General features: G+C 48.5%; 1 protein-coding gene across 6 annotated transcripts in view; it reads left to right on the top strand.

The window, feature by feature from the left end:
* The window catches only part of CACNA2D2 (calcium voltage-gated channel auxiliary subunit alpha2delta 2), a 543,198-nt gene that overhangs the window by 151,904 nt on the left and 376,270 nt on the right, over positions 1-15,024 (top strand). For all 6 annotated transcript variants that reach the window (XM_029052860.2, XM_029052856.2, XM_029052861.2 and 3 more), the window contains exon 3: positions 10,438-10,554. In XM_029052860.2, coding sequence (XP_028908693.1) covers positions 10,438-10,554 — 117 coding nt within the window. The remainder of the gene's footprint in view (positions 1-10,437; positions 10,555-15,024) is intronic.

Genomic DNA, 15,024 nt, shown 5'->3' with positions numbered 1-15,024 from the left:
TGGCTGTTTAGTGACTGTACTGATATGCTGCCCAGAACGGATTATCTCAGTCATTCTGCCATTTCTACCCACCTGGAATATTTGTTCATTGATCTTTGGGCCCAAAGAGCAACAACCTGTGATGGTGTATCCAATGGTGCAATTTGGGGAAATCTGGGAGCCAGGGCCATCTAATAATAATAATAATAATGTTGGTATTTGTTAAGCGCTTACTATGTGCCGAGCACTGTTCTAAGCGCTGAGGTAGACATAGGGGAATCAGGTTGTCCCACGTGGGGCTCACAGTCTTAATCCCCATTTTACAGATGAGGGAACTGAGGCACAGAGAAGTTAAGTGACTTGCCCACAGTCACACAGCCAACAAGTGGCAGAGCTGGGATTCGAACTCATGAGCCCTGACTCCAAAGCCCGTGCTCTTTCCACTGAGCCACGAAGCGAATCTTCCCTTGGGTGAAGACTGCACGCGCACTTGACGATGTGCTACAAGTTCTGTCCTTGTATCTGTTCACTCACACCCCAGCGGGAATATGGCAGGGAGCTATGAGAGAGAGCAAGTGGCACTGTGTGAACCACTAGCTCTAGAATCAATTCCTCCAGGCAGCTCGTCATCCTGAAGTCTCAAGACCATGGTTCATCCATCAATGCTGACCAAGAACAACAGAAATTTGGGTCCTAAAGAAAGCTCCAGTCCTCACCTTCCACCCGTCACCATCAATCTAGGGGCCTTGCCCTCTTTCATTCATTGGAAATAGCAATATCGCAAGGGGCAATCTGAGCAAGGCCCTTTTGGAGTTCAAAGAACCCTTCAGGAGTTAAAATTATGTGCCTGTGTTTCTGTTTCCCTTTTCGAGGAGATAGGCGTGAACAGATTTAGGGCAGCCTGCTGGAGTGAGGTGGGATCAGTAAAGGGATGGATTAGGTGAGGGGGGGAAAGGGGAAAATGAAGAATGAAGGGGAAGAAATTGTCTGTTCTTGGCAGATTGCCTATCATCTGGTTAATCTTGATCCAGCAGTACCTACAGCTCCCCAGGTTCTACAGCTGCAGCATCACTCTCTTAAAGGATGAGGGATTCCATGGGCCCCAGTGACTGTTTTGCCTTTAGCGTGACATTGGCCCATCTCACTCTTAGCTTTGCCACAGGTGTAAGCCCCTCCGTGGCTCTGTGATCTGTGCCCGCTGGTCTCAGGGCACAGGGGGAAGTTGGGTACTTGCCTGTGCCTCTGAAGCTCTGGCATGGTCTCCAAGCCTCAGCTACTGCTGGATCTGGACTCCCTGTGCTGCACTCCTGTTTGCTTCTTTGTGGAGGTCACTGCCGTGGAATAGCTATATTTTTTCATGGTATTTTTTAAGCACTTAGTACGTGCCAGGCACTCTTCTAAGCACTGGGGTAGATACAAGCTAATCGGGTGGGACATGACAATCCATGTCCCCCGGAGGGCTCAGAGTCTTAAGCCCCATTTTACAGATGAGGTAACTGAGGCACAGAGAAGTAGAGCGACTTGCCCAAATTAAATGATTGCAGGGGCCCAGGCAGCAGCTTCAAGGCTCAGACCCAGGACTGCAGTATGTGGGACTGTTACCAGGGAAGTCTGAGCGGGCAGAGCCTGCTCCCAGGCTCTTCCCTGCATTTCCAGGGCCAGTCTCCCCTGGTATAGCAGCAATGGGCAAATGCCATGGCTGGGGAAGCTTGAGCTCTGCCCTTTGGTTACCCACAATGTAGAAGGACCTATGAACGAGGCCATAGCAGAGAGCTGCTTGTCCCTCATGCCCACTGGGATAACGCCTCAGAATCAGAGCCGGTGCGGGGACGTTGGGGTGGAGTGAAAATAGAGAGGTGGTTGGGATGGAGGCAGAAGGGACAGGTCCTGAAGAACATGGGAGGGTGACAGAAGCAGCTTTCTCTCAGCCTGGACTGCCATTTTTATAGGTCACTTTGTATCAGAATGTTCTAATTAACTGGGAGTGCAATTTAGAAAATCAGCCTGTGTCACTTGAGTGACACTGCAGGAGGCCTTTTGGGTCTGGGGATGGCTGTGCCCAGAGCGCATTGGAACCAACTTTTCCCTTGGTGGATGGGCCCCTTTTGCTCCTAGCAGCCAATGAAAGCTGATTTGTGGTTTCATAACATGAAAGTAGTATTGTCAGGATGCCCTTTTACCACTCGTTTCTCCTTGAAGATCACTCTCATTTTGCTCCACTAATTGCAGCTACTCTGCTTGGACAGACACCGGACTTAATCGTATCGAAGTAGCACCTCCTCTCTAACCTCACCAACTCTACTTTACCCCTTTCAAATATAACCATCCTGCCTTCCACCTCCCCCAGACCCCATGTCTGGCATACCCCTTTCCGTGGTCTCCGGACCCCAGACCCACTCCACCTCTCCCAGGAGATAATGCCCCTCCTGTATTCCAGCATGGCGTAGTGGATAAAGCACAGGCCTGGGCGTCAGAAGGTCGTGAGTTCTAATCCCGGCTCTGCCACTTGTCTGCTGTGTGACCTTGGGCAAGTCACTTCACTTCTCTGTGCCTCAGTTACTTCATCCGTAAAATGGGGATTGAGACTGTGAACCCCCATGTGGGACAGGAACTGTGTCCAACCCGATTTACTTGCATCCACCCCAGCAATTAGTACAGTGCTTGGCACAAAGTAAGCGCATAACAGATACCATTGTCATTATTCCCTGCCAAACCTCCCATCCCTAAACGCCAAAGCACAACTCTGCTCTTTGCACCGATCACGACTTCCTCACCCCACTCTCCTGTTGTTGCTCCCACCTCACTAACCCCCACCAGGGTGTAGTTCCTCCAGTCCCGTGCTTGTGGGACAGGCGGCAGCTGGCAGAAATCCAGGATCAGGGCTGACTTCTGCCACTACATGTTAGCTCTCTCTTGTTGTAACTCAGCTCTCTTTTCCACTTGGCAACTTCACTATTCCTCCCTCAGTGACTCCCATGATCACAACACCCTCCAACTTATTCACACCTTCAAATTCCACCTGAAGCACTTTAACCCCTGATGATCTTGCCAACTACTTTGTTGGTAAAATTGAAAGTATTAGGCCTGAACTTGTCACTGTCTCCCCATCATCCGCTCACCACTCCACTGCTGCTTTCTCATCCTTCTCATGTTTCCCAGTCATTTCTTAAGAGGAGATCTCCCACCCAGCTTTCTCAAGCCATCTGGTCTCCCTATGCCAGTGACCCTACCCATTTCATCTCCTAAAAGCACTTGCTGCCCCCCTCCTTCTCCACCTCACTGCTGTTTTCAACATCTCAATCTCTGTTACCTCCTTCCATTCTACCTTTAAGCATCCTCAAATCTCCCCCATATTAAAAAAGTTCTCTCTCAATCCCATGACCCAGCACTTATGCACTTACTTCTACCCATCTGGAGCACTTACTGTGATTACTCTATTTGTAAATATTTTTATGTGTCTTCCCCCATTGGAGTGTAAGCTCCTTGTGGGCTGGGAACATGTCCTTTCTCTGTTTTGTACTTCCCAACCATTTAGTACATTGCATCCAGTGGGTGCTCAACAAATATGATTCTGCCTCCTCCTCCTACTCACCTGGAAGTAACGGTGCCTTCACAAGAAATCTGTTTCTGCCCCCGACCGAAGAGATGGAGGGATAGATAGTGTCCTAAGTGTGTGATTAGCTTTCTGTTGTCATTAATGTCTTCAAATGGTTGCTCAGCACAGCATTGATTAGCTTGTATCAACCCCAGAAGTTAGTACGGTGCCTGCCACGTAAGCATTTAACACATCCGATAAAAAAAGCATCAAATGGAAACTCCTGGCCACTAGCTTTAAGGCATTCAATTACCTCTCTCTCCCTCTTACTTATCCATTCTTTTCTCTCACTACAGCCCAGCTCCCCCTCTTTGTTCTCAAGCTAACCTCCTTTTGTGCCTCATTCTTGTCTCTCTTGCCGAAGACCTCTTGTTCTTGTGCCCCCCTGCCACCTGGAACCCTCTCTGATAGTTGGCAGGTCTCCCAATCTTCCAAGCACTTCTAAAATCACAGCTCTCCTTAGAGATATTCGTGAATGAATTTCTTATCTCCCCAGTCTGTATCCCCCCAACTGAGTAGCAGTGTGGTCTCGTGGAAGGAGCATGGGCATGGGAGTCATAGGACTTGGGTTCTAATCCCAACTCTGCCAATTGCTTGCTGTGTGACCTTGGGCAAGTCACTTAACTTCTCTGTGCCTTTATTTCCTGAACTGTAAAATGGGGATTGAATACCTGTTCTCCCTCTACATACACTGCGCGTCCCATGTGGGACAGGTAACTGTGTCCGACTTAATTAACTCGTACCTACCCCAGTGCTTAGAACAGTGTTTGACGCATAGTGGTTAACAAATACCATAAAAAAGAACCAGCACTTCAGCACTTCCATGCCACCTAAGCAGGTGTGTACTTACAATCTACCTTAGAACTTGGGCACATATCTTACATATCTTTTGGCCATGAAAAAATCTGTGATCTGCACTGGGCGAAACCATCATGAATTTTTCTCACTGGACTGGCCACCGGATAGTAGGCAGTCAGGATTGGCGAACGCCCTGCATTCGGCTGTGGCCACCGTGGTGTGACACAAGGGGCCCGGCAAGGAGCGAGGGCGACGGTGTCAGGGAGAGGTCAGTGACGGCAGTTGAGTGAAACCACTGCCCCTGCTGACTGCCCAAAGTTCTACCTCAGACCAGTGCTAGAGACAGGCTGCCTTAAGGCCAGGCAAGAGTAAGCTATTTTAAAAGGCTGCTCCTTTTCCTCAGCTCTGTACCAAGTTGAATCATTTGGGTGAGTAGATATGGGTTTCTCTGAGTGTCTCTGAGAGTGTCTGATTGTGCGTAGTCATGTGTGCCCATTTCCCCTGCCTTTTTATTTCTCCGCCTTTCTCTGTTTCTCTGCCTCCATTTTTGTCCCTGACTCTCTGGCTCTGGCTCTGTCTCCCTTTCCCTCTTTCCTCCCCTCTTTCCCTCCCACATACACCCCTTACTCCCTTACTTCACTTTGACATCCAGAAGATCTGGTCACTTTATCCAAAGGCCTCAGAGAATGGGGTTCCTGAAAGTACAATTGGAGCCAAGATAGATTACTGCCTGGGGAGCAGTGACCTGGTACTCCATCTCCACCTCAGGCAACAGCAAACCTAGGGGAGTGGGAGGATAGGGAAGGAGGACTGAAGCTTTTTGATTTTTTTTGTTTTTTCCTAAATTTCAAATAACTTCTCAGGGATTCCCCTCAAGGCCAGTTTTTACTGTGGTACAATTCCCCAGGCATTCACTTTAAATTTACATCTTGGAAATTCAGTCTCTATCTGATTTCTCTGCTTCCTGGAAACACAGCAGAAGTGCAAGTAGACACTTCCTGGGTGGAATCCCTGCAAATTTACCTACCGGCTCATGGGAATATGAATCGGTGACCCAGTGGAGCGGGGACAAGCCTGATTTAGGAATGGAGAAAACCAGATACAGATACATGAACTTCCCCAGTGCAGCCAGCAAGTATTTCTGTGAGACTGCAGCCTGGGGGCGGGGGGGGCGTGTGGCAGGAAGAAGAAAGCATGGCCTAGTGGATAGAACACGGGCCTGGGAGGTAGAAAGACGTGGGTTCTAATCCTGGCTCTTCCACTTGTCTGCCATGTGACCTTGATCAAGTCACTTAAATTTTCTGTGTCTCAGTTACCTCATCTGTAAAATGGGGATTCAGACTGTGAGCCCCCTATGGAACAGGGACTATGTCCAACCTGATTAGTTTGTTTCTACCCCAGAATCTAGTACAGTGCCTGGCATGTAGTAAGCACTTAACAAATATCATAAAAATAAAAAAGGAAGGCTAAGGGAAGACTACAACACAGCCAAGTCACCTCTTCAGGTGAATTCTAGTGTTGACTCTCACTGCTCCAGCAAAGTGACACACTAAACCCGAGCTTCAGCCCTGGAGATCTTTAAGAACAGGTAAGTCATCTGTTTTGGATAACTGAGTAGGCATTCAGCGTGCAGGCAAAGAGAGGGACTAGATAGCATTTTATCAACTCATTGGGCACTCCGATTTGATGATTATTTGATCTGTTCATAATGCTCTCCTTCCCTGAAGCTCCCAGGCTACCTCGTTCCTTTGAGGTAGTCGGAGAATAGAGGGAGAGGACATGGAGACACAGAGAGGCCATGTAACTTCACCAAGACCGTGTAGCCAATCAGGATCAGAGCTGGAAAGAGAAGCCAGACCTCCTGAAGCCCAGACCATGACTCTTCCTGGGCTGTAGTGTGTTTTCACTCTGAATGTGAGGAAAAAAAGTGAGGAAGGCTGTCACGAGGGGAGAAAGCCTGCAGGAACGTCTTTAAGGGTGGTCAAAAGAGAAAAGCGCATCTTTTTGCTCAGCATCAGAAGGCACTGAGTGTGACCCAAACTTCTAAAATCATTTGTTTCATCCAGGAGGGATGAGAGGAAAGAGAGACACAAAGGAACTAGGCTTTTTGATGCTGAAATGCACCTCCAGCTGCCTTCAGATTTTTGAAGCCTGCTGTCCACAGACCATTCGCTTCACCTTTCGGCGCAGATATTTTCAGGAGAATCAAGGAACGAGGGGAAAAAAACAACCGAGGAGTTTATCTGTGCAAGTCTTTGTCTTGGCCGTCTTTGACTGCGTTTCTAATCTTCAGCCACCAGCCTCCTCCCTTCAAGAAGTGGACTAGAGAGGAACAGTCCCCATTTGGCCTGCCACTCCCTTTGCCTGGTTATTCCTGAATTCTAACCAAGCATCGGGCAGAAGCTGGTGTTTGCCAGGTGTATTAATTGAGCATGTTTCTTGTTCCCTCATGGAAATGAAGAAAAACAAGCTGTGCTGGGAGGGGAGGGGCACGGGGAAGGAGACGGGGAGGAAGGATGCTGCTTTGCTCTTGACTCTCCTGCCTTGGTTCCTTCTCTCATGCTGTTCCCTCAGCTTTGAACACTCTTCTCCCTCAAATCCTATAGACCGCAGCCCTCCCCATATTCAATACTCTCCTGAAACCTCACCTCCTCCAATGCCTTCCCTGATTAATTCCCAGCATCCCAAGTCATACAAACCCAGCAGACACCTCTAGGATTCATTCATTCATTCATTCATTCATTCATTCATTCATTCATCCATCCAGTCGTATTTATTGAGCACTTACCGTGTGCAAAGCACACAGCGACTGGGAGAGAACAATATAACAATAGACACATTCCCTTGCCCACAACAAGCTCATGGTCTAGAGGGGGAGATAGACATTGATATAAATAAATAAATGAATAAGTACTCATGTACTTTTTATACCCATTGGGTACATTTATTCAATTTATTGTGATTATTCTGTTTGTAAACCATTTTATGTCTATCTCAGAGCGTAAGCTCCTGGTGGGAAGGAATATGTCACTTACTTGTTTTGCACTTCCCAAGTGTTTACAACAGTGCATCACACCCAGTGTTCAATAAATACTATTTGAAACAACTACTATTTCTACTGCTACTACTGCTTGTTGAAAGGTAGGCAAATTGATCATATTAGGGGAAGTGGAGAAGCAGTGTGGCTTAATGGAAGGAGCACAGGCCTGGGAGTCATTCAGTCAGTCAGTCACTCGTATTTATTGAGTGCTTACTGTATGCAGAGCAAGATATACTAAGCACTTGGGAGAGTATGACATAAGACTATAATAGACACATTCCCTGCCCACAACAAGATTTCAGTCTGGAGGGGGAGAAAGACATTAATATAAATAAATACATTATGAATATGTACATAAGAGCTATGGGGCTGGGAGGGTGGATGAATAAAGGGTGCAAGTCAGGGTGACACAGAAGGGAGTGGAAGAAAAGGAAAAGTCAGATTCGGTCAGGGAAGGCCTCTTGGAGGAGATGTGCCTTCAGTAAGGCTTTGAAGGGTGGGGAGAGTTTTCTGCCGGATATGAAGAGGGAGGGCGTTCCAGGCCAGAGGTAGGACGTGGGCAAGAGCACGGGCCTGGGAATCAAAGGAGCTGGGTTCTGCCACAAGTCTGCTGTGAGACTTTGGGCATGTCACTTAGCTTCTCCGTTCCTCAGTTACCTCATCGTAAAATGGGGATCTTTTTTTTTCGTGGTTCTTGTTCAGGGCTTACTGTGTGTCAAACACTGTTCTGAGACCTGAGGGAGATACAAGTTAATTAGGTTGGATACAGTGGTTGTCCTGCATGGGACTCACAGTTTAAGTAGGAAGAACACTCAGTTATACCATAATGCATGGTGCATAATTATAATTATTCATAATATAATATATATAATAATTATGGTACATAATGGCACATAGCAATCACTTAACATATACCACTATTCTTATTATTATATGTGCCTAAGAATTCTTCAAGAAGGTGATTGATCTGTGCAACAGATGTGAGACCTGAATGATAGTGAATGGTAGTGAAGAGTTGAGGATGTTGCCAAATTTGTGGGCTTGTGGGTCAGAGAGAATGGCAGTGTCATTGCCAGAGAAGAAAAATTTGGAGGAGGAGTGAGTTTCACGGTAAAGAAGTTTCAATTTCAGATATGTTGAGTTTGAGATTTTGGCTGGACATGTGGGTGGAAATGCCAAGGCAAATTAAATCAAAGTCCCTATCCCACACAGGCCTTGCAATCTGAGCAGTAGGGGGAAGCGCAGCATGTTTCACAAATGAGGAAATTGTGACCTAGAGAGATTGGAAGCAGCGTAGCCTACTGGAAAGAGCATGGGTCGTGGGATCAGAACTAGGTTCTAATCCCAGCTCTGCCCCTGCCTGCTGTGTGACCTTGGGCAAATCACTTCACTTTCTCCATACCTCTGTTTCCCCACTAGATTTAGAGACCCCTTGTGGGACAGGGGCTGTGTCTGACCTGATTCTCTTGTATATATTCCAGCGCTTAGTAGAGTGCTTGGAACAGAGGAAGAGCTTAACACGCAACTACAATTATTAGTGCTTGCCAAGGTCACACAGCAGAGCAGTGGCAGTGCTGGGCCGCGAACCAGCCCCTTGGATTTTTTTACTAGGCCATGCTGCCTCCCTGAAATTTTCTATTTGCACCTTTTCCCCCTTAGACTTCAAACACCTTGAGGGAAGGAACCCTCAAGATCAGCATAAGAAGCTGAGAAGTAGTGTGGCCAAGTGGAAAGCACACAGCCTGAGAGTCAGAGGACCTGGGTTCTAATCCTGGCTCTGCCATGTACTCTCTTTTTTGTGGTAATTGTTAAGCGCTTACTGTGTGCTATGCACTGAATCAGACAAAGTCCACGTCCCACGTTGGACCAGGCAGGGAGTGTGTCTCCTAATTCTGTTGTTATTGTACTCTCTCAAGAGCCAAGTACAGTGTTCTGCACATAGAAAATATGATTGATTGATTGATTGATTGATTGATTAATGCCCATTTTCCCGATGGGGTAACTGAGGGACAGAGAAGGTGAGTGACTCATCCAAGATTACATAGCAGATAAGTGGAGCCGGGATTAGAATGCCGTACCTGCTTCTCTGTGCTTCAGTTCTCTCGTGGCTCAGTGGGAAGAGCATGGGCTTTGGAGTCAGAGGTCATGGGTTCGATTCCCAGCTCGGCCACTTGTCAGCTGTGTGACTTTGGGCAAGTCACTTAACTTCTCGGTGCCTCCGTTCCCTCATCTGTAAAATGGGGATTAAGACTGTGAGCCCCACGTGGGACAACCTGATTCCCCTGTGTCTACCCCAGCGCTTAGAACAGTGCTCGGCACATAGTAAATGCTTAACAAATACCAACATTATTATTATTATTATTATCATCTGCAAAACGAGGATTCAATATCTGTTCTCCCCCCTACTTAGACTTTGAGCCCCTTGCTGGACCTTATTATCTTGAATTTACTCCAGCGCTTACTATAGTGCTTGACACACAGTAAATACTTAACAAATACTGGAATTATCAACCATGTCTAACTGATTTCTTTATAACAAAGTGGGGGCTCAGTGCATTCTTCTTCAGTCTATCCTAGACGGGCAGGGGAGGGTGGAAGATGAGCAAAGTGTGTTTCTTCTGCCCGGCGGAAAGAGCACGGAACGAGAAGCCAGGAGACCTGGATTTGAGTCCCGGCTCTGCCACTTGCCTGCCGTGTGACCTTGGGCAAGTCACTTAATTCTCTGTCCCTCAGTTTCCCCCTCTGCAAAACAGAGATAAATATCAGTTCTCCCTCCCTTTCAGTCTGTGAGACTCATGTGGGCCAGGGACTGTGTCTGACCTGATTATCTTGTATCTACCCCGGCACTTAGCGCTGCGTTTAGCACATAATACGTTCTCAGTATGGTTCTGTGCAAATTGACAGAGCACCCTGGTATTGATCTGAGTTCAAATAAAGCAATCTGCCACATAAGAGGCTATGTCTTAGGAGTTTGTGCTGTCCTGCTTCCCTGAAGTGACTATCTCCTTCCTTAATTTCCTTTTAGATCTACAATGACAACAGAAATTTGTTTGAGATCAAAGAAAATGAGCCTCTCAAACTAGTAGAGAGAGTGGCTGGAGATATCGAAAGCCTGCTAGCCAAGAAAGTCCGGGCTTTGAAGGTAAGTGTATATTTGAGCACTCTGGGGTGGCTGCAGGGCTTCTGAAGGGAGCAGGAGAAACTCCTGTGCAGTCTCTCGTGAATCCACACTGCTATGGGTTACCCTGGCTTCTGGATTTTATAAATGTTGGGAAACTCTTTCATATTCCTCCTTGTCCCTTCAAAATGGTTTACTGTTATATTGTACCCTCCCAAGTGCTTAGTACAGTGCTCTGCACACAGAAAATGCTCAATAAATACGAATGAATGAATGACTCCTGCTCAACTTCTGGGCCTGGGCCTACCAACAGAGACCACAAGTTCCCCTTAGGAAAGTGGGCTTGCCTTTTCTTCTTGTTCTTTCTCTTTTCTTCTTTCAAGAAGGTCATGGGTTCTAATCCTGGCTCTGCCACTTATCTGCTGTGTGACCTTGGGTGAGTCACTTGACTTCTCTGGCCCTCAGTTACCTCATCTGTAAAATGGGGATTGCGATTGTGAGCCCCACGTGGGACAGGGACTGTGTCCAACCCGATTTGCTTGTATACACCCCCAGCGCTTAGTACAGTGCCTGGCACACAGTAAGTGCTTAACAAATACCATAATTATTATTATTATTATCATCTCCCGCTATTGAAGGGGGAAGAGGCCTGGTCTGCATCCAGACCCAAGGCCTTACAGAAGCCAGCAGATTCTCAACAGGAATGCAGAAGTAAGGTGTGGGAGGGGGCGGGGCGGGGGGAGGGGGCGGCACAGCGCGTGTACATCTTTGCCTTTCTGTCAAATTTTCTTTCAGAGTGTCAATATAAAACAAAGGTGAAGATCTAGCCAGTGGCATTATCAGGTCAAACGTTTCGCCAGGGTTTGACGTTTCGCCAAGCCAGATGTCTTGCTTGCTTGTGTAGGAGTTCCACCTCTGATGTCATCTTGGGGAACCTTTGTCCTGCTTCTTCCAGCTTCAAGCTGGAAATTGCTACCCAGATGTAGCTCTTCTTCCTGCCAGGACCCTGTGTGTCTGGCATGGAATTGGATAATTTCCCTGAGGCGGGGAAGCTCATTTGCAGGGATCAATTCCATCTGTTTTTCTGAGCTTCTTTTTGTTCTGATGTCCAGTGGTGCCTGGTACTGCCTTTTTGGCCGGGGGACGGGTGGGGGGAGGAGGTCTGTTAATTCCCTTTAGATGAGCTAATCATGGAGCTGAGGTTCTCTAGTGGAAGGGCTGGCTGTTTGCAGCAGAGTGGACAGTAACAATTGCAGGATCACTTTCTTCTCCACTGGGTGCATGGAAAGAGAGAGGGAGAATGGGAAGAGAGAGAGAGAAAAAGTAAAGAAGGGAGGGAAGGAAGGAGGAGAGGGAAGCTGGAAGGAGGGAAGGAAGACAGGCAAGAGGGAAGGAAAATCCCAGATTTGGGATCCTAGTTTCTAGGGACCATTTTGAAAGCTGTAACTCAGAAAATTGCTTTCTTATCTATGCTGATGTTTGGGATGGAATGTGAATGTACTCAAATCTGGCTGTGAATGATCCAGTCAGAAACAACCCTGACCCTGTCTGCTTTCTCCCTTCATGCCTATGAAAGCTTCATTAAGGAATGACACACATATTCCCATGACATCTTGGCTAGAAAGTACATTCCCATAACCTGCCCTCCTGTAGCAGAGAAGCAGCAGCATTTTCTGAAAAAGCTTCAAGGAAGGAAGGCAAAATATCCTTTCTGACCCAGAGAGATAATAACAATAGTAATATTTGTTAAGCACTTACTATGTGCCAAGCAATATAGTAGATGCAAGATAATCAGGTCCCACCCGGGGCTCACAGTCAATGTAGCAGGAAGAACAGGTATTGAATTCCCATTATGCAGATGAGGAAACTGAAGCACAGAGGAGTTAGGTGATTTGTCCAAGGTCACACAAACAGACAAGTGGTGGAGCCAGAATTAGAACCCAGGTCCCCTGAGTCTCAGGCCCATGCTATTTTCCCTAGGCCATGCGTCTCTCAGAAGCTGCTCCTGAGGGATGCCAAGAGGTGCTGTTCTTGCCAGAGCCTGTGGCTCCCCAGGCAAACATTAGGGAAACCATAATGGTCAGGGAGGCAAGAAAGTTTGCCTACAACCTCATTCTTTTTATTCTTTAATTACTTTGCAGAAGTTGCATTTGAGGGAAGTGCTGGTGGTTTTGTTTTTTGGGGTTTTTTTTTCCTTGGGAAAGGTTTCTGGCAGGCGCCTCCTCCCCCTCCCATCCTTTAACTGTTGGAGTTCCTCAAGGGTCAGTTCTTGGCCCTCTTCTGTTCTCCATTTACACTCACTCCCTCGGTGAACTCATTCGCTCTCACGGCTTTGATTACCATCTCTACGCAGATGACACGCAGATCTACATCTCCGCCCCTGTCCTCTCCCCCTCCCTTCAGGCTCGCATCTCCTCCTGCCTCCGGGACGTCTCCACCTGGATGTCGGCCCGCCACCTAAAACTCAACATGAGCAAGACTGAGCTCCTCATCTTCCCTCCCAAGCCCGGTCCGCTCCCAGACTTCTCCATCACCGTGGATGGCACGACCATCCTTCCCGTCCCGCAGGCCTGCAATCTCGGTGTCATCCTTGACTCGTCCCTCTCGTTCACCCCACACATCCTATCCGTTACCAAGACCTGCCGGTTTCACCTCTACAATATCGCCAAGATCCGCCCTTTCCTCTCCACCCAAACGGCTACCTTACTATTACGGGCTCTCGTTATATCCCGGCTAGACTACTGTGTCAGCCTTCTCTCAGACCTCCCTTCCTCCTCTCTCGCCCCGCTCCGGTCTATTCTTCACTCCACTGCCCGGCTCATCTTCCTGCAGAAATGATCTGGGCCTGTCACTCCCCTTCTTAAACACCTCCAGTGGTTGCCTATCAACCTCCGCTCCAAACAAAAACTCCTCACTCTAGGCCTCAAGGCTCTCCATCACCTTGCCCCTTCCTACCTCTCCTCCCTTCTCTCTTTCTACTGCCCACCCCACACGCTCTGCTCCTCTGCTGCCCACCTCCTCACCGTCCCCTGGTCTCGCCTATCCCGCCGTCGACCCCTGGGCCACGTCCTACCGCGGTCCTGGAATTCATTCAATTCATTCAATAGTATTTATTGAGCGCTTACTATGTGCAGAGCACTGTACTAAGCGCTTGGGATGAACAAGTCGGCAACAGATAGAGACAGTTCCTGCCGTTTGACGGGCTTACAGTCTAATCGGGGGAGACGGACAGACAAGAACAATGGCACTAAACAGCGTCAAGGGGAAGAACATCTCATAAAAACAATGGCAACTAAATAGAATCAAGGCGATGTACAATTCATTAACAAAATAAATAGGGTAACGAAAATATATACAGTTGAGCGGATGAGTACAGTGCTGTGGGGATGGGAAGGGAGAGGTGGAGGAGCAGAGGGAAAAGGGGAAAATGAGGCTTTAGCTGCGGAGAGGTAAAGGGGGGATGGCAGAGGGAGTAGAGGGGGACGAGGAGCTCAGTCTGGGAACGCCTCTTGGAGGAGGTGATTTTTAAGTAAGGTTTTGAAGAGGGAAAGAGAATCAGTTTGGCAGAGGTGAGGAGGGAGGGCGTTCCAGGACCGCGGGAGGACGTGACCCAGGGGTCGACGGCGGGATAGGCGAGACCGAGGGACGGCGAGGAGGTGGGCGGCAGAGGAGCGGAGCGTGCGGGGTGGGCGGTAGAAAGAGAGAAGGGAGGAGAGGTAGGAAGGGGCAAGGTGATGGAGAGCCTTGAAGCCTAGAGTGAGGAGTTTTTGTTTGGAGCGGAGGTCGATAGGCAACCACTGGAGTTGTTTAAGAAGGGGAGTGACATGCCCAGATCGTTTCTGCAGGAAGATGAGCCGGGCAGTGGAGTGAAGAATAGACCGGAGCGGGGCGAGAGAGGAGGAAGGGAGGTCAGAGAGAAGGCTGACACAGTAGTCTAGCCGGGATATAACGAGAGCCCGTAATAGTAAGGTAGCCGTTTGGGTGGAGAGGAAAGGGCGGATCTTGGCGATATTGTAGAGGTGAAACCGGCAGGTCTTGGTAACGGATAGGATGTGTGGGGTGAACGAGAGGGACGAGTCAAGGATGACACCGAGATTGCAGGCCTGCGGGACGGGAAGGATGGTCGTGCCATCCACGGTGATGGAGAAGTCTGGGAGCGGACCGGGCTTGGGAGGGAAGATGAGGAGCTCAGTCTTGCTCATGTTGAGTTTTAGGTGGCGGGCCGACATCCAGGTGGAGACGTCCCGGAGGCAGGAGGAGATGCGAGCCTGAAGGGAGGGGGAGAGGACAGGGGCAGAGATGTAGATCTGCGTGTCATCTGGAATGCCCTCCCTCCTCACCTCCGCCAAACTAATTCTCTTCCCCTCTTCAAAACCCTACTTAAAACTCACCTCCTCCAAGAGGCCTTCCCAGACTGAGCTCCCCCCTTTTTCCCTCTGCTCCGTCTACCCCCCCCTTCACCTCTCCGCAGCCAAACCCTCTTCTCCCCCCTTC

Source organism: Ornithorhynchus anatinus, chromosome X2, assembly GCF_004115215.2.
Source record: "Ornithorhynchus anatinus isolate Pmale09 chromosome X2, mOrnAna1.pri.v4, whole genome shotgun sequence".
NCBI lineage: Eukaryota > Metazoa > Chordata > Mammalia > Monotremata > Ornithorhynchidae > Ornithorhynchus > Ornithorhynchus anatinus.
Note: the sequence above shows the minus strand (reverse complement) of the source record. Positions and strands in the feature narration are given on the sequence as shown.